Source organism: Carettochelys insculpta, chromosome 1, assembly GCF_033958435.1.
Source record: "Carettochelys insculpta isolate YL-2023 chromosome 1, ASM3395843v1, whole genome shotgun sequence".
Classification (NCBI taxonomy): Eukaryota; Metazoa; Chordata; order Testudines; family Carettochelyidae; genus Carettochelys; species Carettochelys insculpta.
In genome coordinates, this window is record NC_134137.1 from 355,797,928 (window position 1) to 355,825,912 (window position 27,985).

A 27,985-nucleotide genomic window follows, 5' to 3' on the forward strand; every position below is an offset into this window, starting at 1 on the left:
CCCAGCCAAACCCTTTCATCCATCTGGTCATTCTGTCTTTTTTCTGTTGGTTTTATGAGAAGGAGGCCCATTCCAGGCACATCCCATTTTCCTGGCCCAACCAAAACCTTACCTTGCTTTAAATTATGATAGGAGGAAGCTCTGTTCTGAGTTTGGTGGGCCTAGCTCTTACCGTTTAGGAGGAGTTATTGAACACATAGATGGCGGGACAGAGAGAGACAAACTCTCTCATATATATGTATATACTAGATAAAATAAAACTTTCATAGAGAGACGTTAAGACTACATTTTATAATTATATTGAAAACACTAATTTTCCTTTATTATTGTTGAACCTGCACACTCTCAAATTGTTACATATAAATGGAGCGAGTGAGTTATGTGTCCTGTTTCTTATCACTGAGGGCAGCATACTTTTTATTTATTTATTTTTTTGTGACATCGATTTTCAGACTTGCTGCTTATTCTGGAACTGAAGAACTGGTGAACTTAACTGATTTTGAATGGATCTAGTTTGCAATTTAATCATGCCTTTGTAGATCCCTAGTAAAATAAGATCATGTAATCCTTTTTTATCTGGTAACTTACTGCATTTGTATGAACTAGTACACATATTGGAGAGTGCTAGTGCTGCTTGTTTTATTATAAAGAACATAGCTATGGACAGTTATAAATCTTTAGAGATGGCTGTGTACAGAATTGCATTTCTTAAAAAGCATTTAACTACAGCTTCTATTCAGAAATCAGATCCTTGTTTTTGTAACCTCTGTAAACCAATACTTTTTCTAGTGGCAGCAATGAGGATTCAAAAGGTCTTCAATGACAATTTGCACAAAATTATCCTAAGGGCGTGGCATGCAGAGGCTCAAAGTTCTGCAAAAACAAGAGCATATTTTGAGGTACATTACATACAACTTTAAGTATAACATGCTAAATGAATAAAGAATATGCCTCTGTGAACTGATGCTGCTGTGGGAAAGTAATTTTATGTACATAAAATTAAAATGAGCTATTCTACCATACTGTTGCCACCACTGTGATTACTTAGTACTTCGGTGACACTGCATTTTCAAAACATTGTGCAAACAATTTGTTAAACATACAATTCTGTTAATGCGGGAGTTGCTTTGCAGGCTTGCAGTTTTTATGAGTTTTAACAATTACTGAGGAATCTCCATTGCTGGATACATTTAAGAGCAGGTTAGATAAACATCTATCAGGGCTGAGCAAACTTTTTACATCAGGCCCCGCTTTTCATCCCTGCAATAAGCAGCCCCCCTGTCCTCAGCTAACGTAATCCAGACTGATGTAAATTTCAGTTATGTTCATATGGAAAAAAAAAAACCCTTTGGCAAGTGTAAGGAAGTATTTAGAATATAAAAACTTTATTAATTAGCATATAAAAATGTGAATACACATACATAACAGTAACATATTTTAACATTTTAATGAGATGCATGAGCCTGACACGTAGCAGCCAGTTGTGCTGCACCCCCTCTTATGAAATTTCATGCCCCCCAAGGGGCCTTTCCGCCCAGTTTTCTCACCTCTGATCTAGATGGTGCTTGGTCCTGCTGTGAGTGCAGGGGACTGGACTGGATGACCTCTTTTCCTTTCAGTCCTCGTATTCTATCATTCTGTCTCCTCAGACTTTTACCTCTCTAAAAATACATTCTGAGTGCTGTTATTTTTTGCGGAATTGTAAACATAAGGGAAATTTTCCATCAACAGACTCTTTTCCAACTTCAGTTAAAAGGTAGCATAATATTTTTTTAACAAAATATGTAGACAGTTTAACCAAAACTGTGCCAGGGAGATATCAGGTACTGCTCTCTGTGCTAGCAGAACCCCATTACCTCTGGATGGCCAGATAGCTTTTCTGTCTCTGTTTATAATATATGTTTGTCTTCAGTATAATGTTCTCTTGTGTTTGAACATAATTCTAAAGATATCAGTTAACTGACATAATGCTGACCATGATTTCACATTCCTTGTAGACCAGGAGGTTGGGTGTGTTTGGGGAATGGAGGCTCTGGATGGGATGGGGTTGAGAATGAGGGGCTTGGGGTGCACAAGGGGTCCCTTGGCAGGGATAGGTGGTTAGGGTGTGTGTGGAGGGGTGAGGGCTCTGACTTGGGGTATGGGCCCTGGGATGGGGTTAGAGATGATGGATTTGGGTTGCGAGAGGAGACTGTGGGTGGGGGCAGGGTATTTGAATGTGGGGTCCTGTTAGTGCTTGCCATGGCTTTCAAGAAGTAGCTCCCTATTGCCTGCAGCTGTTAAGTGAATGGCCTTCCAGGGAATTTCCACAGCACACTGTGCTTCTGTCTTGCCTGCAGATGCTGTTTCTCGCTGCTCCCATAGGTGCTCCCATATACTGCTTCCTGCTGCTGTTCCTAGCCAATGGGAACTGTTGAGCAGGTATTTGGGGCAGAGGCAGTGTGCAGAGCCTCCCAGTCTCTGCTCACCCCATGTGCCTAGGGAATGCAGGGACCTGGCTTCAGCTTCTGGCAGGAGTGCAGAGCCCGGCAACTAGAGAGCCTGCCTTAACCCCCACCCCCTGCTGCAACTTCAGCTGGCCTTTCAGCAGCCTGGTTGGCAGTGCTGCTGCCAGGGGCTCTTTGACTGGGAGTTCTGGCTGAAAACTGGATGTCTGGCAAACCTAAATGTGATTCATCCCAGTCTTCAGTGACTACTAAGTTGTGGTCAGTATCATTGCAGCTACTTTGATTCCTGACGGCCTTGTTCCAGAAAAATGTATGACTCCTTTGTGGATAGCTTTAATTTCCTTGGAGCTCCCCTGCTGGGAATCCTTAGGCTAAAAGACTCCAATAACTGACTTCTTGGCTGTCTTAGCCATAAACATTTTTCAGACAGCATGTTTGGGAAGTCTAGACTCCTTAAAGCATCCTACCCCATTAACTCATTAAGAGGTACAGCAGCAGGTACTTTGTGATAACCTTTTTATCCTCTTCACATGGTTTACTTCCAAAGTGTTCTATTGCTGTTTACCTCACCCAGTATTGAATATGACCTATATATAGGGTTAACGCATGGCAGACTTAATGCACTAAAAAACTTAACGGACATTAATGCTTGTAAATTGACAGTGCTACTTCTTACACTTCCCAGGGCCTGAGGCTGTTGTAATTCAAACCAGAGGTTCCACTTTGTTTTGCACTGCTGTAGAGATTGCTTTGCATTACCTTGCTTAGACCATTTAGATGCTAATTTTGCAAGCCCTAACAACCCACAACAAAAAGTTTGTGTGTTGACTGGAAAGTAATTTTCTAGGTGCTGGGGGAGAGACAGAGGGTGAAAAGGTGGAGGTGCTGGAATTAACTCTTGTAAAACTGCTGTCTTGCCAAATAAACAAGCGGTCATGTAGCACCTTAAAGACTAACAAATTATGTGTGAGTTTTTTCTGTATAGTTGATGGAGCTCCATTCCAAATGTTTAAATGTTGTGCCTTGCATGTTGAATAGTAACAGACAGGTAGCCGTGTTAGTCTGTATTCTAACAAAACAAACAAACAGTCGTGTAGCACCTTAAAGATTAACAACGCTACCTCTCTGTTACTGTGCGGCTTGCAGAATGGTAACCATATGAATAGTTTGGTAAAGCTACAATATATTGTCTAGGGAGCTAGAGAGAGCTCTCAAACTTAAAGGTTGTAATTAAATTTTTCAAAAGGCCTGGAGCACACCAATGTCCTTTGTAATGAGATTAAAGGGTAGGGTGACCCTATCTCCCTATCCCAAATACAGGACAGGGAGATATGAGGGGAGGGGGGCGGGGCGGCTCCTCCTGGCTCCACTGAGGTATGGGGAGCTGGGAACCAGGCTGCAGCCGTGCGGGTGGGCTCCCATCTCCCTACACCCTGGGGAACCAGGAAGGAGGCAGCAGCCATCGGTGATCCCTCTGGCTTCCTCGCACCTTGGGAAGCCAGGAAAGAGGCAGCAGCCACCAGTGTTCCGCTTGTCTCCCCCTAAGCCCTGGGAGCTGGGAATTGCGCGGCAGCCATGTAGGTGGGCTCTGGGTTCCCCACTTCTCAGTGGGGGCCAGGACCCTGGCTTCAGCCACACCTGTCTGGCTTCCGGCTCCTGGTGGGTGTGGCAGGCAGCTGGCGTGTGGGTCTGGCTCCCAGCTCCTGGCTGTATTGCTAAGCCCAAGCACTGAAAACCCAGGAAATTTGATTTGAAAATCAGGAGATTTGTAGAAAAGTAAAACTTGGGTTCTGTTTGTTTTCTGGATTCTGGTCCCTTAGGGTTCCCATGTTCAGGGTTTTCTCTACAACCATAAAGGCTAAATTAAAAAAAAATTATTATTAACAACGTGATTAACAGTGCAATTAATCATGATGAATTTTTTAATCATGCAGTTAATCAAGATTATTTTTTTAATCACTTGACAGCCCTAATACATACATGTAAAACAAGTATCTGGAATACCAGAACCACGTACATTGGCACCAGTACCCCAATATACCACAGTTGGATTTGCAACCATAAGATACTGCCTCGGTTGCGTTAAGAATCATGAGGCTTCAAACCTTGTTTTCTGATCATTGAGGAGTCCACCAGCAACCTATTACAGCACACCTGCTTATGGATTTTTATTATCAGAGTGCATCTCCTCTTTTCCTTTTTTCTTATTTTTAAATTCCTGCGATTTATCTTTCCAATACAAAAGGTAGTTCTTAGAAGAGTAAAATAACACATTAGAAAAAATATTATAAACACTCCTTTCTCAATTATTTTGCATGTGTTTATTGATGTATTCATTTCTGGTTTCTTTTTACTTAGGTTATCTGGTCTAATTAGGCTCCTTTCCCTTCTCCACTGCTTATGGTTACTCTTTCAGCTGCAATTTTTGGCCAATTTGCCACTTTAGTTACCATTTTATATCGAAATTATTGGGGCCTCAATCCTGCAAGTGATGTTGGGAATAAATGAATCTTCTTCCTTTGGAGGATTGGGCTCTAAATTACTGGAAAGGTCAACTTAGTCCCTGATCCTATTGCCCTTGAAGTCAGAGGAAAAAGCCAAACAACCTCTTATTCCTTTCCAAGTTGCATGTGGAGGCTTTTAATTGTTATGAAAAGAAATAATTTAAAAAACCCAGAGAAATACAAACCTCTGCCTGAAAAATAACTGCTCATGGGAGAAAGATACAACCTAAAACTGCTGCTTTTCCCACCTGTTCTTTCCTTCTTCCTAATCTCCCTTCCTATTGTCCTTCATTTTTTCCTGTTTCCATCTTTCCCTTCACCTTTTCGTTTACACAGCAAATAACTATATTTCTACTGTACTGAATGTACAAAATAATATGAAACAGGTGTGCTAAAATGCACAGTACATGTACTTGTAAAATACTTCATGAACATCATGAGATTGTGTCGTATTTGTTATTTTATTGAGTGGATTTATAACTATGATTTAAAAGTTATTTGAGAAACTATATATTAATTGTTCTTTTATAATATTTCAGAACATATTGAATTTTGTAAGAAAAGATGACACTGTAATTTAGATAAGGATAGTTATACTTCTGTTGCATTATTTTTTTCAGCGTTTGGTAAAGGGAGACCAGGAAGAATATCCTGAAAAATCAGATGATGTACAATATTCTTCTACTTCAGAAACAGTCAAAGATGAAATATCAAATATACCGGAAAGAGCGGTGTTATTGGTTGGTAAAAATTTGTGTAATTGATGGATTTTATTTGATCAGTGTATAAAGAAAATGATTGAATTATCTGTTAGTGATCATGGCACTTTTAGACAGCAAAGCTCAGTGTGATGAGATATACAAACCCCACACTCCTTAGCGACATCTTCCACTAGAGTATTCTTTTGAAAGATGATTTTTCAGATGACACAGTTTGAAAGATTGACTTTCGAAAGAGCTTCTCTGCACACAAAGCAGATGGTGCCTGCGATTCGCTCTTTCGAAAGATCGTTCCGCCCTTTCGAAAGTGAGCGTCTACACGCCCACAGCTGCTCTTTCAAAAGAGTGCAGCAGGGAACGCTGCAGATGGGGTTGCATGGCTGACAAGCCCTTCTGGGGCCTGTAACCCTTTGCTTCCTCAAAGGGCCCCTCCCTAACACCCCCACCCTGCCCTCACTCAGGCCAACAGAGCTGCCACAAGCTGTGCAGAGCCCCTTCACAGACATGACGGTGTATTCAAACCTGTCTTGATGGACCCCCAGCAGTGGCAACTTCTCATCAAGCTGGCCATCCTCCACGTCTTGGTCAGCCACCTCTCCACATTGCTTGCTGCCACCCTCCAACTCCTCATGTGGGCGAGCCCCCCACCAGGGCCCTGGAGCTCCTCACCCCCCTCCACAATGCCTCTGGAGCCACCTCAGCCTCTGTGACTTCTGGGAGCGGCTGGTGCTGAGGGACTGGGATGGCACTTGATGGCCACAGAATTTTCGAATGAGCAAGCAGACATTTTAGGAACTCTGTGACTGGCTCGCTCCTGCCTTGAGGCACCAGGACACCTGCATGAGGCCCACTCTACCCCTTGAAAAACAGAAGGTAATCGCCATCTGGAAGCTGGCCACCACAAACAGCTACCAGCCTGTGGGACACCAGTTTGGTGTGGGCAAGGCCACCGTTGGGGCTGTCATAGTGGAGGTAAGGCATGCTCTGGTCATGTATCCAGCATTAGCAGGGGTGAGGTGGATCCCAGCCAAGGCGTATCCTTGGTGGCTGGGGGACATGAGTGGAGGGGTTAGGAGGAGGGTTCAGGGGGTAGAGGGATGGGTGGAAGTAGGGGGGAAGGAGGCTGAGTGGGAGCAGCGGGGAAGGGGCAGAGGGGATGTGACCTGTGCATGCCCCATCACGTCTTCCAGAGACTACATGCACTCCCTCCTATGCAGATCATGTGCACCATCAATGCAACACCACTGCACAGGATCATCCACTTGGGTATATGGATGCAGCTGTCATGAGATTCAAAGCACTTGGCTTCCCAAACTGCGTTGGTGCCTTAGACAGGGCGCACATTCCATCTGCACCCCAGAACACAGTGCAGGAACGTACATCAATAGAAAAGGCTGCCACTCAGTACTGCTCCGGGCACTGGTGGCCAGCAAAGGCCATTTCATGGACATTTATATGGGCTGGGTGGCACAGCCACGTGACACCTGCGTGTTCCGTAATTCTGGACTCTCTCGCCACATGGAGGCTGGGACATATGTCCCCTGGCGGGAGATCCAGATGGGGGATATGACCATGCCCCCTGTATTGTGATGAATGCTGCCTACCCTCTGCTGCCCTGGCTGATGTGGCCCTACACCGCCCCCCCACCCCACCCAAGAGGCATTAAACACTCTCCTCAACCAGGCCTGAATGTGGTGAGGCAGGCCTTTGGGCATCTGAAGAGCTGTTAGTGGTGCCTCCTCACGAACCTAGAGGTTGGGCTACAGAATGTCCCCCAGGTGGTAGGTGCCTATTACATCCTGCACAACATTGTGGAGGGAAAGGGTGAGGTATTCCCCCCCCAGTGGGTGTCCGAGTATGGCCACAGCCTTGAACATCTGGTCTGCACCCCAAGTCTTCAGGCACAATGGGAGAGGGCCTGCACTGGGGGGCCCTTCAGGAGATATTTGCACGTGAGCAACAGTAACCACCATCCACAATGCCCACATGCTGGTCCCTCCCATACACCCCTCACCATACCACTACCATGACCCCATCACACACACACATATCCGTAGCCCCCCATCAGCCCATCAACAGCATGGACCCAGGGATGGTTCAAAAATACAGATTTAAGCATTCATAAAAACTGTCTTATTTACAACTGTGAAAAAGTAAATGTAGCAGAGAAGGGGTCAAACTGTGTGCAGTCGTGCCCTATAAAGGGGGTGGTGGTGTAAAAGCAGGCCTGAACTGAGATTGGAGAGGGGTAGACCTAAACTTGGAGGGGGAGAATTAACTGGTAATGGGGAGGGGGAGATCTCAAGTGGGACTGGTTGGAGTTGTGGACCTTAACTGGGAAGGGAGTGGGGGAACTATTATGTAAAGGGGGAAGGCGGGGACCTTAACTGGGAGGAAAGGGGTCACTATTATGAGAGGGGGATGTGGGGGAATCTTAAACAGGAGTGGAGAGGGAGGGCCCTACTCTGGGGTGGGGGTGGATGGCCCTGGGCTCCTTTCTCACCTCTGGTACGGGGTCCCCAGTGGGGCTGGGAAGGGGCAGGCAGCGCGGGAGGTAGGGCTGTGGGGAGGTAGGGTAGAATCAGGATCAGCAGTGGGGAGGCAGGGGGGCAGAGGAGGATGTGTGCTTGGGAGGGTGTGCAGAGGGGGGCAGGAGCAAGTGTGTCAGGTGCCATGTATGCTCCCTGAGGACATCCAAGATGTCACTGAGGGGGCCCAGCAAGTCATTCTGTGCCTCCCTCTGCCATGCACAGTGTCCAGGGTCCATCTGAAGGCACCACACTGCAGCCTCCACCAGACGGGTCCCGTAGTTTGTGTTGGGTCGCCGTCGCAAACGCCTCCTTCAGCCTCCTTGTGCTGCTGCTTGAGGTGGTGAATGTTCCCTCTCCTCCTCCTGCTTCTCTGGCAGCACGGAGGGGTCGGGGCTTTCCTGGCCCTCCTGCAGTGCTGCTGCAAATATAGATAGGAAGACAGAGTCAGTCCCTTGTTATGGCATGGTGGCTGTGCCTCCCACTCCCCTGAAGGCAGCAGTCCCCCTCCAGTGGCAGCTGGCCTTGGCATACCATGTGTGCCGCGGGGGTCCACAGCCATATGGGCTGTTCCCAATTTGCAGACTGAACTATTCCACACCTCCCCACTTGTGCAGTTTATGCTGCTGTCCCTGGGTGGATGTCGTCAGCAGTCGTTCGACATAGTGTTAGCCATGGCCACCTGTGCTGTGCCTGGCCTGTGAATGCTGGGTGTGTGGGTGGCCCCCTGGCTGCTGCGGTGCCCCTGCCATTCAAAAGCTGGGATATGTTTTCTGCCATGTACTTACCAGAGGGTCCCTCCCTAAGGTCCACTGATGCCTGGCTGGCCATAGCCCAGCTTGACTAGCGGGCCGGTATGTCTATTAGAAGGCCCCCATCGTTGCCAGAGAACTCAGAGGTGGCCAGTTCCATCTCCTGGATTTCTGGTCCAGGCCCCTCCTCTGCCACAGGGTGCAGCTCCTCCGACATGGTGTCCAGGAGGGATGGAGGTGAGGAGATTTCCCAGGGCCCCAGGAGGCAGTGGAGCTCCCTGTAGTAGGGGCAGGTTGTGGGACCTGTCCCTGAGTGGCTGGCAGAGTCCCTTGCCTGGGCATACCCTGCATAGCTATTTTACTTTGCTGCACACCTTGTCGACAGTGGGTGCAGGGTGCCTTCAAATTGCCAGCTGCTTGGAAAGCTGGGCAAATGTTGCCTTATTTCACCTCTTGTGCCCCATCTGCTTCAGGACCTCCTCATCTTTCCACAGCCCCAGAGGGTTCCCCACCTCAGGCTCGGTCCAGGAGAGCACCCTTTTTTGGTGGGATGTTCCCGGGTTTTGGCTGCCCTGTGAGGGCTCGGTGGAGGGGCACTGGAGCTGCTGTGGAGGCTGGCTGCTGTCCATGGCTTGTGGTCACTCCTGCTGGGGTGGCTGTGGGGCATGCTGCAGTAACTCATGCTTCAGCAGCTGCAAGAGTGCTCTCAGCTTCCTGCCCAGGGCTTTCTGGGACTGTGGGGCTTTAAACGTGGCCAGAAATGCAAACCATAGAGCCCTGCTGCTGGTGTGCAGGGTGTCTTCGCAGTCCTCAATAGCTGGCACCAGGGATGACTCCTCTTTCAAAACCGTGAACTGTGGAGTGTCTACACAGGTTCTCTTTCGAAAGAGTTCAAAAGGAGGCGCTCTTCCTGATATGAGATCAGAGGAACGCTTTTGAAATCTGCACCTCATTTCTCTGATTTTCTTTCAAAAGTGTACGTTACCAATGTAGACACTCCATGCGCTTCTTTGAAGAAGGGCTAGATATTGCAAAATTGTTGACTAGTGTAGCTGCAGCTACTAAGAAAGAGTTAATGAATAATGGGCTGTCAGTCCTACCCTGCTGCTTCTGCACCAGGTATCAGGACTGGAGATTAAAGATGAATAGCCCAGCTCAGTTGCCACGGAAGGAGAGCAGACCTCCAACTCTTACTTTATGAGAAAAGCTGGCTTTAGAGACTGATATCTGCCAGAACCTCCCTGAGGAAAGGTAGGCTGTGTAAAAGACCACTCTGGTGATTTGCTTATTGTTGCTGGGCAAGACTGCTGCAGGTTGTGCCCCACCAGAAGTAGATGACAGCCAGATGAAAACCTTCTGTACATAACTGGGGACCCTGCAGATGTCAGGTTGCTAATTCAGCCCCTGAAGGAGCATATTATATTCTTCACAGCAGCATGATCATCAATAACATTATTATGTTTTATACAGTGCCAATTGGGGCTTAATATATTTATCAAATATGCTATAAAAAAGAGTGAAGACATTTCCCACAGTACTGCAAATACACTTCTTACATATTTCTAATGACGTTCTCTATAAGGACAGCAATTTTTAAATTGGATTAAAATCAGACAGATTAATAAAATGCAGTTGGAGTTTGTTTGAAATGTCAAACTTGTGTTAAATGTTCTTTATCTAATCAGAGAAATTGAGGGTGTTTTTTAATTTTTTTAGTGTCTTATGTTTATTGCTATAATGACATCAACAGCTGCATCTTGAAAGCATGCTCCACTCTCTTGCATGATCATAGAATCATAGAATGCTAGGAGTGGAATGGACCACGAGAAGTCATCGTGTCCAGCCCCTTGCCCTCATGGCAGGACCAAGTACTGTCTAGACCATCCCTGATAGACACACATCTAACCTGTTCTTAAATATCTCCAGAGATGGAGATTCCACAACCTCCCTAGGCAATCTATTCCACTGTTTGACCACTCTGACAGTTAGGAACTTTTTCCTAATGTGTAACCTAAACCTCCCTTGCTGCAGTTTAAGTCCATTGCTTCTTGTTTTATCCTCAGAGGCTAAGAAGAACAAGTTTTCTCCCTCCTCCTTATGACACCCATTTAGATATCTGAAAACCGCTATCGTGTCCCCCCTTAATCTTCTTTTTTCCAAACTAAACAAGCCCAATTCTTTCAGCCTCTCTTCATAAGTCATGTTCTCTAGACTTTGATCATTGTTGTTGCTCTTTTCTGGACCCTTTCCAATTTCTCCACATCTTTCTTGAACTGCGGTGCCCAGAACTGGACACAATATTCCAACTGGGGCCTAACCAGTACAGAGTAGAGCAGAAGAATGACTTCTTGTGTCTTGTTCACAACACACCTGTTAATGCTTCCCAGAATCATGGTTGCTTTTTTTGCCACAGCATCACACTGTTGACTCATATTTAACTTGTGGTCCACTAGAACCCCTAGATCCCTTTCTGCCATACTCTTTCCGAGACAGTCGCTTCCCACTCTATAGCTACGTCTACACGTGAAGCCTACATCGAAGTAGCTTATTTCGATGTAGCGACATCGAAATAGGCTATTTCGATGAATAATGTCTACACGTCCTCCAGGGCTGGCAACGTCGATGTTCAACTTCGACGTTGGGCAGCACCACATCGAAATAGGCGCTGCGAGGGAACGTCTACACGCCAAAGTAGCACACATCGAAATAAGGGTGCCAGGCACAGCTGCAGACAGGGTCACAGGGCGGACTCAACAGCAAGCCGCTCCCTTAAAGGGCCCCTCCCAGACACAGTTGCACTAAACAACACAAGATCCACAGAGCCGACAACTGGTTGCAGACCCTGTGCATGCAGCATGGATCCCCAGCTGCAGCAGCAGCAGCCGGAAGCCCTGGGTTAAGGGCTGCTGCCCATGGTGACCATAGAGCCCCGCAGGGGCTGGAGAGAGAGCGTCTCTCAACCCCTCAGCTGATGGCCACCATGGCGGACCCCGCAATTTCGATGTTGCGGGACGCGGATCGTCTACACGGTCCCTACTTCGACGTTCAACTTCGAAGTAGGGCACTATTCCCACCCCCTCATGGGGTTAGTGGCTTCGACGTCTCACCGCCTAACGTCGATGTTAACATCGAAATAGCGCCCAACACTTGTAGCCGTGATGGGCGCTATTTCAAAGTTAGTGCCGCTACTTCGAAGTAGCGTGCACGTGTAGACACGGCTTATATGTGTGAAACTGATTGTTCCTTCCTAAGAGGAGCACTTTACATTTGTCTTTATTGAACTTCATCCTGTTTACTTCAGACCATTTCTCCAATTTGTCCAGCTCGTTTTGAATTATGACCCTATCCTCCAAAGCAGTTGCAACTCCCCCTAGCTTGGTATCGTCTGCAAACTTAATAAGCGTACTGTCTAGTAGTAGTAGTAGGCGGCATCCTTCAGTCTGCATAGACTATGGATCGTGCCCTTTATAGTTTCAATTGAGGGCTTCATTTACAGCGTCTACTGTGACTATGAAGACCCACACAGGAGTGACAGTCCTTGCTGCATCTCTTGCAGATGTGGTGGGTGTCTGGCAAGTCCTTATTTTGCTTTCTGTGCACTTGTTTCTCCTCTGCTAGCTGTCTGCTCCTCATCTTGCCCTTCTGAAGGCCCTTGTGTAACCCCTGCCTCCATCTGCCGCAGTTGTCTGCTAGTTCTTCCCAGTTGTCCAGCTTGATGTCTACCTCTCTGAGGTCTCTCTTGCAGACATCTTTGTAGCGCAACTGGGGGAGTCCGGGAGGTCTTTTGCCAGAGGCTAGCTCACCATACAGGATGTCTTTTGGAATCCTTCCATCATTCATCCTGTGGATGTGGCCAAGCCAGCGGAGCCGACGCTGCCTGAGGAGGGTGTGCATGGTTGGGATTCCAGCTTGCTCGAGGACAGCAGTGTTGGTCACTCTGTCCTTCCATGATATTCCAAGGATGTGCCTGAGGCAGCGCAAGTGGAAGACATTCAGCCTCTTTTCCTGGCGGGCATACAGGGTCCAAGTCTCGCTGCCATAAAGGAGGGTGCTGAGGATACATGCTCTGTAGACTTGCATTTTGGTGTGAGTGTACAGCTTGTTGTTATTCCACACTCTCTTGCTGAGTCTGGACAGAGTTGTGGCCGCTTTTCCAATCCTCCTATTTAGCTCAGTGTCCAACGACAGGGTGTCAGTGATGGTGGACCCGAGGTAAACGAACTTGTGGACGACCTGTAATGTATAGTTGTCAATGCTGATTGATGGGGATTCAGCAACATCCTGACCGAGTACGTTTGTCTTCTTTAGGCTGATGGTAAGCCCAAAGTCCTTGCACGCTTTGGAGAACTGATCCAGCACTTTTTGAAGCTGGTCTTCTGTGTGAGACACTACAGCAGCATGGTCTGCGAACAGCATGTCTCTGATGAGGACTTCTCACACCTTAGACTTAGCTTTCAGCCTTGCAAGGTTAAACAGTTTCCCATCAGATCTCGTGTGCAGCAAGATGCCCTCTGTTGCAGATCCAAAGGCATGCTTCAGGAAGAGTGCGAAGAAGATCCCGAACAATGTCGGAGCAAGCACACATCCTTGGTTTGACGCCACTCCTGATTCTGAAAGAATCCGATAAAGCGCCGTCATATTGGATGGTTCCTCTCATGTCTTCGTGGAACGACTGGATCATCTTGAGTAACCGTGGAGGACAGCCTATCTTGTGGAGCAGTTTGAACAGACCATCCCTGCTGACCAAGTCAAAGGCCTTGGTCAGGTCAATGAAGGCTATGTAGAGTGGCTTCCTCTGCTCCCTGCATTTCTCCTGCAGCTGCCTTAGAGAGAAGACCATGTCAACGGTAGACCTCTCTGCACGGAATCCACACTGCGATTCGGGGTACACCCTCTCAGCAATCTTCTGGAGTCTGCCAAGGATGACGCAAGTGAACAGTTTACCAGTGACGCTGAGGAGGGAGATTCCACGGTAGTTGTTGCAGTCGCTTCTGTCTCCTTTGTTCTTATACAAGGTTACAATGTTAGCGTCACGCATATCCTGTGGAACCTCACCCTCTTTCCAGCACAGGCACAGTAGCTCATATAGGGGTTCCAGGAGTGTGTCCGCAGCACACTTGATTACCTCTGGTGGTATACCATCCTGACCAGGGGCCTTTCCTGCTGCAATGCTGTCGATGGCTCTCTTCAGTTCATCCACAGTCGGTTCCTGATCCAGTTCGTCCATTACTGGTAGGAGCTCGACGGCATCGAGGGCTGCGTCAACCACAACTTTCTCGCGTGAGTACAGCTGGGAGTAGTGCTCAACCCAGCGCTCCATCTGTTTGGCTTTGTCAGCGATGACTTCACCAGATTTGGATTTCAGAGGTGCCGTCTTGTTCTGGGTGGGTCCTAATGCCTTCTTCATACCCTCGTACATTCCTCTGAGATTACTAAAGTCAGCATAGGTCTGGATGCTGCTGCATAGCTGGAGCCAGTGGTTGTTGGCACAGTGCCTGGCTGTCTGCTGTACTGTTCTTCTGGCCGCTGTAAGTGCTTGCTGGGTACTCTGGCTTGGTGAGCGTTTGTACTCCAGGAGTGCAGCACGCTTCTTTTCAATGACTGGAATCATCTCATCGGAGTTAGCTTTGAACCAGTCGTTCGTGTTTCTAGCTCTTCTTCCAAACACCGACAAGGCCGTGTTGTAAACTGTATCCCTCAGATGTTGCCATTTGGATGTCACATCGGCGCCCCCAGAGCCACTATGCAGATTTTCCTGGAGGGTCTCTCTGAACTTTTCAGCTTTCTCCGAGTTTGCCATCTTTCTGGCATCAATGCGGGGCCTTTAGAGCAGTACAGCTTCTTGTGACTCAGCTTGAGCTTGGAGCAAACTAGCAAGTGATCTGTATCACAGTCAGCACTATGATAGCTGCGTGTCAGAAGGACGTTTTTGAGGTTATTATGCCTAGTGATGACCACATCTAGTTGATGCCAGTGCTTCGAGCGTGGGTGTCTCCACAACACTCTGTGCTGTAGCTTCATTTGGAAGAATGCGTTTGTGATGCACAGATTGTGGTACATGCACAGTTCAAGGAGACGCTGTCCATTGTCATTCATTTTTCCCACACCGAAGTGTCCTAAGCAGGAAGGCCATGAGGCCCAATCAGCTCCAACTCTTGCATTGAAGTCACCCAAGATGTACAGTTGTTCACGAGCAGGTATTTGCTCTACAGCAGCACTAAGCACGTCATAGAACTTGTTTTTACTTCTGGTGTGGCGTACGGGGTTGGGGCATAAGCGCTGATCAGGTGGACGGGACCGGCGCAAGTTTGAAGCGTGATCCGAAGAAGTCTTTCTGATCCACCCATGACTAATTCCACCATTTGTAGAAGGGTGTTTCTGACAGCAAAGCCAACACCATGCTCTCTGGGTTCTTCTTGGGCTTTACCCTGCCAGAGAAAGGTGTAGTCCTTTTCCTTTCGAGATCCCGAATCTCGTTGAAGAAGATATTGAACAGAACCGGTCCCAATACAGACTCCTGCGGAACCTCACTTGTTATACAATGTTATATAATGTGGGGATCTGGCCAAATATAGGAGATGAGTGACAATTTTACTCTGTTCATCTTGGTGGATTGACAAGAATTTGTATGCTTCTGGGAGCGCATGAATGGGATATCTGAAAGGCTATAAGATGTCATGATTTGGAGCCTAAGCCAACTTCTAACCATTGCCACCCACTTGGGAATCCTATAAGTGCAGTATGATTTTTGCAGAATTTTAAAATACTGCACCTAGAATATTTATTTTTGGTGCACAGTTCCCTCAGGATATATAATATATATAAATGTGCACAACACTGCTCTTGTTTCTAAGCACAATCCATCTACAGATCCCCAAAACGCTGTTGAGTTCATTAGGTAAATGTTATATTATTTGTATGAAATGGAAACATTACTTGGAAATATGAATGTCTGTTAATTGACTCAAATGGTTATTATTTTATGCGATTAAGTTATGCATCAGATAGGAGATACACAAGTAACCTATCTGGCTAACTAGTTTTCTGAGTAGTAACAGAGAAAGCCATGCTAGTCTGTATACTATCAAAACAAAAAATCAGTCAAGTATCATTTTAAAGACTAACAAAATAATTTATTAGGTGAGCTTTCGTGAGACAGACCCACTTCTTCAGACACTTTTTCTTCTTGGTCTGAAGAGGTTGTCTGTCCCACGAAAGCTCACCTAATAAATTATTTTGTTAGTCTTTAAAGTGCTATTTGACTGATTTTTTGTTTTGATAGTTTTCTGAGTTGATGGATGTTTGTAGTAGGCAGTAGTAGTAGAAATCCGTCAATCCCAGAGGACTATGGTGTGTTGTTGCACCCGGGGTTGGATCGACAGCAGAGTCTAGTGTGGCTGTAAAGTCCGATTCTTGAGTGACAGTCTTTTCCGCACAGGCTACAGGAGAACACTGAGCCCTGGTAGATGAACTGGGGGCGGGACTTCCTCAGGGTTCTTTTCTCTTCTGCTTGTTGCCTGAGGTTGACTTCATACTGGGACAGTCCTTTTTTCACCCGTAGCTTCCACAGGCATCGATCGGTGGCGAGTGTCTCCCAGGTGGCAGTGCTGATGTTAGCAGCCTTCAAGTCACGCTTGCACACATCTTTGTAGAGGAGATGAGGTCTTCCAACCGGCCTGGTCCCTGTCACCAGTTCACTGTAGAGCAAATCCTTAGGTATGAGACCATCTTGCATGTGGGAGATGTGACCTAGCCATTGCAGGCGTCTCTGCTTGATCAAAGTGTGCATGATGGCAGTCCCTGCTCGTTCGAGCACCGTGTTGTTGGTCACCTTGTCCCTCCAGGAGATTCCCAGGATGCATCTCAGGAAACGCATATGAAATGAGTTGAGCCTCTTTTCATATTTGGAGCTCAGCGTCCAAGTTTCGCAGCTGTACAGGAGGTTACTCAGTATACAGGCTCTATAGACTTGTGCTTTGGTGTGCTCTGTGAGTTTCCTGTTGGACCATACTCTTTTTGTTAGCCTGGATAGTGTGGTGGCAGCCATTCCGATACATTTGTTAATCTCGCTTTCAAGGGAGAGGTTCTCAGATATTGTGGAGCCCAGGTAAACGAACTCGTGGACAACTTCCAGCTGGTGATCGTTGATGCTTATGGCAAGTGGATAGTTAGTGCCCTGACTCATCACTTGTGTTTTCTTGATATTGATGATAAGCCCGAACTCTTTGCAGGCATCCGCAAAGCGATTCATGAGGTGCTGTAGTTCCTCCTGTGTATGAGTTGTAATAGCTGCATCATCCACAAAGAGGAAGTCTCGCAAGCACCTTGTTTGCACTTTGGTCCTTGCTTTTAGCCTAGACTGCTGGAAGAGCTTGCCATCAGATCTCATGTGAAGGTAAATGCCTGTTGTGGCTGAACCAAAGGCATATTTGAGCAGGACAGAAAAAAATATTCCAAGAAGTGTAGGGGCCAGAACGCAACCCCGCTTCACTCCACTGTGGATACTGAAAGGTTCGGAGGCGGATCCATCATAGACAATGACTCCCTTCATGTCCTTGTGGAAAGACTTGATGATATTGAGCAGGGTGGTGGGGGACAGCCAATCTTTTCCAGAATTTGAAAAAGACCATTTCTGCTAACAAGGTCAAAAGCCTTGGTTAGGTCGATGAATGCAACGCATAGTGGTCTTTGCTGTTCCCTGCGCTTTTCCTGCAGCTGCCTAAGGGAAAATATCATATCAATGGAAGATCTTTTAGCTCTAAACCTGCACTGTGACTCAGGATAGACTCGTTCTGCAAGGACTTGGAGCCTCTTTGATACTACCTGGGCAAAGAGCTTTCCAACGATAATAAGGAGGGATATACCATGTTAGTTGTTACAGTCGCTCCTGTCACCCTTGTTCTTGTAAAGAGTGACTATGTTGGCATCTCTCATGTCTTGTGGTACTTTCCTCTCCTTCCAACACTGACACAGCAGCCCATGCAGTTCTGGAATCAGGCTGCTCTTAGCACACTTGAGAATTTCTGGTGGAATGCCGTCTTTACCTGGGGCTTTCCCAACTGCCGGTGCGTCAAGTGCCTGGCTGACCTCCGGCGCTGTTGGTACATTGTCGAGCTCTGACAAAGTTGGAAGGCAGCTAATGGCGTTCAGTGCTGCTTCTGTGACAGTGTTCTCCGAAGCATACAACTCTGAGTAATGCTCCACCCACCTTTCCGTCTGTTTGGAGCGGTCCTTAAGGATCTCTCCATTGAGTGCCTTCAGGGGAGCAATCTTATTTTGAATTGGTCCAATGGCTTCCCTGATTCCATCATACGTGCCCTTTATGTTGCCATTGTCTTCACAGGTGTGGATTCTGGAGCAGAGCTGAAGCCAGTAGTCATTCGCACAGCGCCTGGCTGTCCTTTGGACTTTACCACAAGTGGCCCTGAGTATCTGCAAGTTCCTCTCGCTAGGGGATGTCTTGTATTTTGTCGCTGCGAGACGCTTCTCAACGATGGGCAGCAGCTCCTCTGAGTGTGCTTCAAACCAGTCAGCAGACTTCGTTTGCTTCTTACCAAAAGTCGACATCGCTGTGTTGTAGATGGTATCCCTAAGGTGTGCCCACCTTCCGCTGGCATCTGCACTGGTTGGGCCAGGAGGGCCACATCGAGGGCACGGGTAAACTGTGCAACCCTCTCGGGGTCTTTGGTCATACAGATTCGTGGCCTGCCTGCATTCTTTGTTCGATACAGCCTCCGAGGTTGAAGCCTGATCTTGCTGGCAACGAGTGAATGGTCGGAGTCGGAGTCTGCACTATGATAGCTGCGAGTCAGCTTGACGTTGCCTATGCAGGTGCACCTTACAAGGATCAAGTCCAGCTGGTGCCAGTGTTTGGACCTGGGATGATGCCATGACACCCTGTGCTGGGGCTTGGTCTTGAAGAAGGTGTTGGTAACACAGAGACTGTGCTGGCAGCACAGCTCCAGCAGTCGCTCCCCATTCTCATTTAACTTCCCAACTGTGAATTGCCCTAAGCATGTGGGCCAGCTGGAGTGGTCAGCACCAACTCTTGCGTTAAAATCCCCAAGAATGATCAGTGGCTCGCGAGTTGGAATTTCTTTGATTGAAATGCTGAGCTCATCATAAAAACTTGTCCTTAGCTTCTTGGGAAGAGGTCAGTGTTGGAGCATAGGCACAGATGATGTTGGTCAGGCCTGCAGAGGTTTGCACCTGGAGTTGTATAAGCCTTTCCGAGTGCCCTGTAGGTGGTATGATGGAGCCAATCAGACTGTTCTTGATTGCAAAACCCACACCATGCTCTTTGGTCTCACTAGGGGGGTTTCCCATCCAGAAAAAAGTGAAATCTTTGTCCTTTAGACTGCCGGAAGATGAGAGTCTTGTCTCCTGAAGGGTGACAATGTCCATTTTTAAACTTCTCAGTTAGTTGTTAATAACAGCTGTCTTGCGGATATCATCTGTGTCTTCAAGGTTGTCTGAAAATCCAGTTATCATGGTTCTAACATTCCAGGTGCCCAGTCTAAGAACCAGGAGCTTTTGTATTTTTTCTTTTTGTTTGGTGCACGGATTTCAGACCACCTGTTGGGATTGATCCCTAAGCTCCATGCACCCAGTGAAGCAAATGGGCTGTGGCAAGACAGCACCTTATTGGCTGGGGGCTGCCCAGTTTGAGGCAGGCGGTAGCTGTCCAATGAGGCTACGATGACCCCTCCCACCATTGGAAGCAACCCCTGGTGTCAAGCTCTTAGCCAACGAGCTATGACTTATAACCGGTATACTGTTGCTTCCCGTGTTATGCTGATGCTGTGAGGCGACGCTGGAGTGTCCTCTCCAGGGCGCATGCCTGGGCAAATTTTGTATGGAGGAGGAGCTGTTGCCCATATAGTGGATCCCCCCTCTCCATGTTGCTGATGAATCCAAAGGAACAGTGAGCCGGTATAGTTTGGCATCAGCAGCATCACAGGAGTTGCCAGGAAGATGTCAAAAGTAACATCAGGCTGCCTTCGGGTCTCCAATTCCGTATTTTTCCTCAGGGTTAACTCCCGAAGCCCTTCCCTAGAATGGGTGTGACCGCAAGGCAGCACGGGTTTGAAATCAGAGTTTACCTTCTCCTAGGTGAGTGACCGACCAAGGCTAATGAGCCTCACCTGGATGTTTGTACAGAAAGGCAAATGCTGGGTTAACTTTTCAACATGTTACCAGCTTTCTTTTTTCTTTTTTTTTTTTGAGCCTGAAAATAATTACTTTGCAATATGTTGAGATTTATACAATTCAGCAGCCTAACATTTTCAAGAGATATAATGGGGAACATCAGTTTGGAAATTGAGACAATCTGATGTTGGGCATTACTTACTATGTAAATATATATAAATTATATGTTTGTACTTACTGCATTTCTTAGATTGTTTCATCAGTTTGAAAAATAAAATATTGGAGTGCTAGTTAAAGGCCTGTTAGCTGGTATTTTGTATCTGTTCAGAAATATGTAAATTTCAAAGCCGGCTTGGTTGTCATTTGATACAGATAATCAGTCTGTCAGTCACGCACAAAAGTCTCTGCCATTTGTGCAGAGCTCACATTGACTGCTAGACAACTTGAAAATAGTGATTTTGTTTCTTGTAGTTTGGCAGGAAGTACAACAGAAAGAAATCATGCGTTGATGAATTTGGAAAGCACGCGGGTCTCCTTTGGATGAAAAGTACAGCTGTATTAAGAAGACAAACTTGTTATGTTGTTTAATACCATAGGAAGCACAATGTTACTCTTTAGCAAAAAAAGAAGTAATATTTCTATTAAATTATTAAATAATAATGTTACATACATGTTTCTAAACTCCGCAGCTACTAACTAATATGTATAAGCAAAATTATAGGTTAGTGGATGGAGTTTGACCAATATTAAAATAAAAATGATTTAAAATCCTGATGAAACTATTTTATTAACATATGTAATTATTAGTCTTCATGTGAAGCAGGGGACCACTGCTTTATGACATGTATTTTATTTTCCAATTAAGTAATGTTAAATAGTTGTGTCTGTTTGGTGGTGACACACAAATCAAGTTACTAAGAACTTTTGGAATAGTGACTTTGTCAAACACTTGTTAATCTTAATAGGTATTTTATGTCAATTTCATTTGGATGTTACAGGCCAAAAATTGTTCTTAAACTACGACGGGATTAGAACATGAATAGGGTTCACACTGTGTTCTCATCGAAGTGGGGCATAAGTTTAACAAGTTATCACAGCCTTTAACATAGTTGAAGACTGTTTACAGATATCTCCCTCAGTCTTCTTTTCCCAAGGCTAAACATGCCCAGTTTCTTACCTTTTCTCATAAGCCTGGAGTTCTAACCTTTTATTGTATTTTCTAGCTCTGCTGTTTATCCACATCTTTCTCAAACTGTAGCACCCAGAACTGGATACATAGACCAGCTGAGGCCTCATCACTGCTGAGTCAATAGGAACAGTCACATCCCATACTCACTTGATACACCCCAGAATGGTATTAGCCTTTTTCACAATCTCAACTCTATGTTAACTCATATTCAATTCATGATCCACTATAATCCCAGGTACTTTTCAGCATCCACTGGCTACGTCTACACGTGCAGCCAACATCGAACTAGCTTATTTCGATGTTGCGACATCGAAATAGTCTATTTCGATGAATAACGTCTACACGTCCTCCAGGGCCGGCAACGTCGATGTTCAACTTCGACATTGCTCAGCCCAACATCGAAATAGGCGCAGCGAGGGAACGTCTACACGTCAAAGTAGCACACATCGAAATAGGGATGCCAGGCACAGCTGCAGACAGGGTCACAGGGCGGACTCAACAGCCAGCCGCTCCCTTAAAGGGCCCCTCCCAGACACAGTTGCACTAAACAACACAAGATACACAGAGCTGACAACTGGTTGCAGACCCTGTGCCTGCAGCATAGATCCCCAGCTGCCGCAGAAGCAGCCAGAAGCCCTGGGCTAAGGGCTGCTGCCCATGGTGACCATAGAGCCCCGCAGGGGCTGGAGAGAGAGCATCTCTCAACCCCCCAGCTGATGGCCGCCATGGAGGACCCGGCAATTTCGACGTTGCGGGACGCGGATCGTCTACACGGTCCCTACTTCGACGTTGAACGTTGAAGTAGGGCGCTATTCCTATCTCCTCATGAGGTTAGCGACTTCGACGTTTCGCTGCCTAACGTCGAAGTTAACTTTGAAATAGCGCCCGACGCGTGTAGACGCGACGGGCGCTATTTCGAAGTTGGTGCCGCTACTTCGAAGTAGCGTGCACGTGTAGACGCAGCTACTGTGACCTAGGCAGTTGTATTACATTTTGTAATTGTGCCTTTTGATTTTTCATTCCTACCTTGTACTTGGTCTCTATTTAACTTAATCTTGTTGATTTCAGACCTATTCTTCAATTTGTCAAGGATATTGTGACTTCTGATCATGTTATTCATGGTGCTAGCAACCCCTCATAACATGCAATCATTCACAAATATTAAGAATTACCTTCATTCCATTATGGAAGGCATTTATGAAAATATTGAACAGTACAAAATCCCACAGGACTTCACTAAATTAAAAAATAGTCTATTTTCAGCATCCCATATTTCAACAACTGCTGATGAGATTTTTTCCTATTTCTCTTGTTTAAAAAAAAATCACCTCTGTGTTGATACAACCTGCACAGTAAGTTTAGGTTGTGAGGGAAGAATGTTCTAAATGAAAACTCCATACCTAATCTTAATTACAGCATTTGCGGCTAGATACCCACTGTGCAGCTAATAAAATCAACTGATCAATTAGGTTGGATGGCATGCTTCCTTGACACAGAGCTTGTGTTTAACTGATATGTGCGGAACTGATAAGTAAGATTTGCATCTTCCCCTGCCGTGTGGCCTCATTTTAAAAATTAATATTCACATAAAGATCCTGATTCAGAAAGCAGCCACATTTAGAACAGATTTAAGCATGACCTTAAAGTGTGCATATAAGTACTGTCCTGACTAGGGCATAGACTTAAGTAGATAGTTAAGTGTTTTCCTGAAATGAAGTTTGGTAGGGCTGATTCTGTGTGGCAGACTTGGTGGGCTGGGAGGATCCATGCCTGCAGTCTGTGGTTCACTGATGATGGTCTCAGATATTGAACTGCTTGTTTGGGTTTGTTTATATTTGCTCTTTTAAAATGTCAACTCTTTAGGGGTTTCTTAGATTTTAAAAGAGCAAATATAAACAGCTCCCATTTGATGTCAGTGGCAGACCTTTCAGGAGATCTGCCACTGGCTCGCCCTGCACTCTGGTACCAGGACACCTGCATGTGTCACGCTCTTATCCTGGAGAAACAAGTCATAATTTCCATATGGAAACTTGCCACCCCAGACTGCTACCGCTCTGTGGGACAACAGTTCAGGGTGGGCAAGGCCACTGTTGAGACTGTACTTAACGAGGGTATGGCAGGGCTGGGTCGTGTGTCCCCCACAGGTGGGGGGGGCTGGGGCAAGGGGAACCCCCAGCTGGAGGGGGCAGGACAGGAGGGGGCAGGGGGCAGGACAGGGCTGGGATGTGGGGGGAGAGATGGCCCGCCACACCCTCAGTAGAGCACATATCCCCCTCTTTCCCATGCAGGTTGTCAGAGCCATCAACGCGACGCTGCTGCACAGGGTCATTCGCCTGGGGATCCAGGTACCACCATCATGGGCTTCCAGGACCTGGGCTTCCTGAACCGCTTCGATACTTTGGATGGCACGCACATCCCCATCCATGCCCCGCCACACACGTCAACAGAAAGACTACCATTCAGTGATGCTCCAGGCCCTGGTGGATGCTAGGGGATGGTTCATGGACATCTATGTGGGCTGGGTCGGCTGTACCCATGATGCCCAGGTCTTCTATAACTCTGGGCTCTGCCAGCGTATGGGGGCCAACATGTTCATCCCCCAGAGGGACTTCCCAGTTGGGGAGGATGTCATCATACTGCTCTGCCTGGTGGCAGATGCAGCCTACCCACTCCAGCTGTGGCAGTACATGGGATACCTCAACTCCACCTGGGAGGTATTCAACCAGTGCCTCAACCACACCTGCAATGTTGTGGAGCAGGCCTTCGGGCACCTAAAGGGGTGATGGAGGTGCCTCCACATGCAGCTGGAGGTTGGGGTCCTCAGTGTGCCCCAGGTAATGGGCGCCTGTTTCATCCTCCACAATGTTGCAGAGGGAAAGGGGGATGCCTACATCCCCCGGGGGGCCCTCCGGCCGGCTCCAGCTATGAGCAGCCGAGCACTGCTCCCATCCACCAGACCCACTGGGACAGCCACTGCACTAGGGAGACCCTCAGGCAGGCCTTTGCGGATGGCTGCCTATGACCTGCACCCTCACCCACCCCCAGGCACGTCTGCCACCCACTGTTCCTGCCAGCACCACCCCTGCCAGTACCACACCCACACATCCACCACTCACCATCCCTCCCTGAGGAGCACAGCACGAGGAGGTCCATGGTAAATAAACATTTATCAAGAATGGGACAGTATGTTGAACTATGTACAGGTGGGGGAACAAGGTGTGGAGTGGGGGTGGGGGCTCATTCCAGGGCCAGGGTTGTGGGCCATGAGCTCTGTCAGCCCATGGATCCTGGATCCCCTGCTTCCTGGGTGTGGGGTCCCTGGCAGGGAGGGGAGGGTGTGGGGAGCACTGGCAGGTAAGGCTGGGGGGGTGCTTGGTGTGGGCGGTGGGAGCAGACTCGGCTGGGGGAGCTGCTGAGGGGGGCCAGGAGGCGGGCAACATTGGCCGCATGCTGCTGGAGCGTTTGGACAGTGCCCTCCAGGGTGTGCAGCAGTCTCTCTCACGCAGCTCTCCACCACTCCATCGCTGCCTCCGCAAACTGCAGGTGCTGCTCGGCCACCTCAGCCTGGCACTGACTGGCTGGGTCCTCCTCGGTCTGGCAGTGGGCCCTCCGGGTGCGGCTCCAATGGCGTGCAGTGTGGGGTGGTGCTTGGCTGCTTCCCACATCTGCCGAGGGGCTCTCGGGGATGAGCGACAGTGCTGGGCTCTCCCTGCCCACAGATGGTGCAGCTGTATGGAGAGGGGGACAGCGTGTTAGTAATGTGCCATGGCCAGGGGGAAGTCTGGCTGCAGCCCACCCCCCTGAACCCCCCTACAGGGTGCCTGCCCCCCCCACGGGGCGCCAACCCCCTTCTTGAGGCACTTGCCCCCCATGGGGTGCCAACCCACCCCCCATGGGTTGGGCATCCTATCCTATGGTGCATGGTCCCTGAGTGCTGTCCAGCACTGACTGGCCACCCTGTGTACAATTTGCAGCACTGTTCACTGAGGACGGGTACTGGGCATCACTGGTGGGCCACCACAGGGTGCTGCATACCATGGTGGGCTGGCATGTGTGTGACCTGACGCCACTGGTCCTGTGTGCAGCTGGCTGGCTGGTACGGCGCTCCTACCCTACAGAGCAGGTGCGCACCCCACCATGTACGTACCAGAGGGTCCCTTGGTGACATTCAGGGATACCTGGCTGGATGAGCAGGAGGGGATGTAGATGGCGAGGTCACCCTCCTTGCTTGACCACTTGATGGTGCCCTCACCCTCCCGGGTCCCTAGTCCGGGCTGCTTCCCCACCTCCAGCTGCAGCTCATTGGCAGATGTGTCCAGGAATGCCGAGGGTAGGGAGCTGTCCCGAGGCCCCAGGACGCCACGGAACTCCCAGAAACAGGGGCAGGTGACTGGGGCTACCACGGAGTGGCTGGCCTGGTTCCTGGCCTGGGCATAGCCCTGTCGCAGCTCCTTCACCTTGGAGTGTACCTGTTCTGTGGTATACTCCAGGTGGCCCCTGGTGAGGAGGCCCTGAGCCAGGCAGCTGAAGGCTGTGGCATTGCATCGCTTCACCCCCATCTCTTGGAGGACCTCCTCCTCCTTCCAGAGGCACAGGAGGTCCTGCAGCTCCCCCTCCATCTAGGAGGAGGCCCTTTTTTTTCTCCCCCCTAGAACCCTGGGAGCCCTGGGGAGGGGCTTGGGGGTGGGCATGGAGCTTGTGTGGGGGCTGGCTTCTTGCCATGGTTTTGGCACTGGGAGCATGGGGCTGGAGCATGTGCAGGGGATGCTCCTAGCACACTCTTAGCTTCCTACCACTGGGTTCCTGCATGTGTTCTGCTTTAAGGCGGCCTTGAGGGATCATGGAGCCCCACTGCTGCCAGCTGGTGGCCCCATGCTCCAGCTGACAGGTGCCATGGTGGACCCCTCTTCCAAAACAGTGGGACGTGGAGTGTCTACATGTGTACTATTTAGATTTAGTTTTTCAAAAGGGGACAATCTTCCTGATACGGGAACGAAGTTCAGATTTCAATGTCTGTGCCCCATTCCTTCGATTTTTTTTGAAAGACGGTGTTGCACATGTAGATGCTCCCCCCATTTTTTCAAAAGAGAGCCACTTATTTTGACATTTCATGCATGTGTAGACACAGCTATAGTGTTTTAGGATTTATGCACAAATTGTACTGAGCATGTTACCCAAGATGTTACATTAAGAGATCTTAGAGTCATCTATTTAATGTGTAGTGACTGTCAAAAAAGCAAACATAATGTTGGGAATCAGTAAGAAAGAGAGAGATAATAGGACAGAAAATATATTTCCTTTTATATAAATCCATAGTACAGGTACATCTTGAATATTGCATGCTCATGTGATTGTCCCATAAGAAAAAACAATATAGTGGAATTGGAAAAGGGTCAGAAAAAAGGCAACAAAAACAATTAGGGTCATGCAACAATTTCTGTATGAGGAGAGATTAATAAGACTGGTACTGTTCAGCTTGGAAAAGAGATGACTAAGGGGGGTATATTAGAGGTCTATAAAATCATGACTGATATGGAGAAAGTAAATAAGGAAGTTTTTTTTACTGTACATAACACAAGAGCTCGTGGTCATCAAATGAAAGTAATAGTCAGCAGATTTAAAACAAAGGAAGTATTTCTTCAAACAATGCATAGTCAACCTGTGCACCTCCTTGCCAGAGGATGGAGTGAAGACCAAGTCTATAATAGGGTTCCAAATAAAAGTAGATAAATTTCTGGAGGATAGGTCTGACTCAGTATGACTGTTCTTATGTGTTTTGTGATCTTCAACAGTACATTATGACTGGTTTTCTCAAGATCATCTATTGGCACAGCTTTAGTATAGTCATGTGATCTTTACTGGCATAGTGTTATTCTTTGGTTGCTTACTTATGCCAAGCTTTCTTAAACTTATGGCCTTGTATGGTTAACATTGAAATTTTATAAGCCTCAGCCTGTAGGTCTTGTGTTTTAGCCCTGCTTTACTTTTTCAGATTGAACCTCTCTAATCCGGAACTCTCTCGTCCAGCAAACTGTGTAATCCAGAGTGATTTTAGTTAGTCAAATGACCACTTATCGTCAGTATGACCAAATTACCTCTGGTACCATAAAGTTTATTTACAGCCCCAGTCCTGGCTCTAAGTGTTCCGTGCTGTTGTTTAGCTGTAATTTACCTCTAAATGTCTCCTAAGAGCCCAGTAAGCAGTGGAAGTGTTGGTAATGTGCTAGAAAATATTGACCTCCTGGCAAATTCTCTCATCTGGGACTGGTAAGGTCCCAGAGATGCCCAATGAGAGAGGTTCAGCCTGTATACCCTAATGCATACTTATCAATCCTAAATACTTGTTAATATTATACTTCTAAAATACATTTATTATATTTGACATAACATAGGAGCTCATCGTAATATCATGCACCACACAGATAAATGGAAATTATTTGGTTACAATGAGTGCCTAGAGATAGACTTTAAAATGTTAAAGCAAAAATTGAAAAAGAGAAAGCTCTGTCTTGATGTGGAAAGTGTAGTGTCAGTTCTAGCATGTCATTTGTTATCTAAAAATAGAAAGTTCTAGTGCTGAAATCTGTATGCAGTTTAATCACCTCACTTGAGTTCTAAGAGAAGTAACTTCAGGCAGAGGACCAGTGGCTTCTCAAAAGAGATGATTCTAAATTATTAATCTCAAAATGTTTGTGGAG

At 47.4% G+C, this 27,985-nt stretch overlaps 1 protein-coding gene across 1 annotated transcript in view; it reads left to right on the forward strand.

Moving 5' to 3' along the window:
- Positions 1-27,985, forward strand: part of FBXL13 (F-box and leucine rich repeat protein 13) — a 203,370-nt gene that overhangs the window by 49,275 nt on the left and 126,110 nt on the right. The window contains exons 6-7 of the mRNA XM_075017015.1: positions 790-899; positions 5,572-5,691. Of these exons, the coding sequence (XP_074873116.1) occupies positions 790-899; positions 5,572-5,691 (230 nt within the window). The remainder of the gene's footprint in view (positions 1-789; positions 900-5,571; positions 5,692-27,985) is intronic.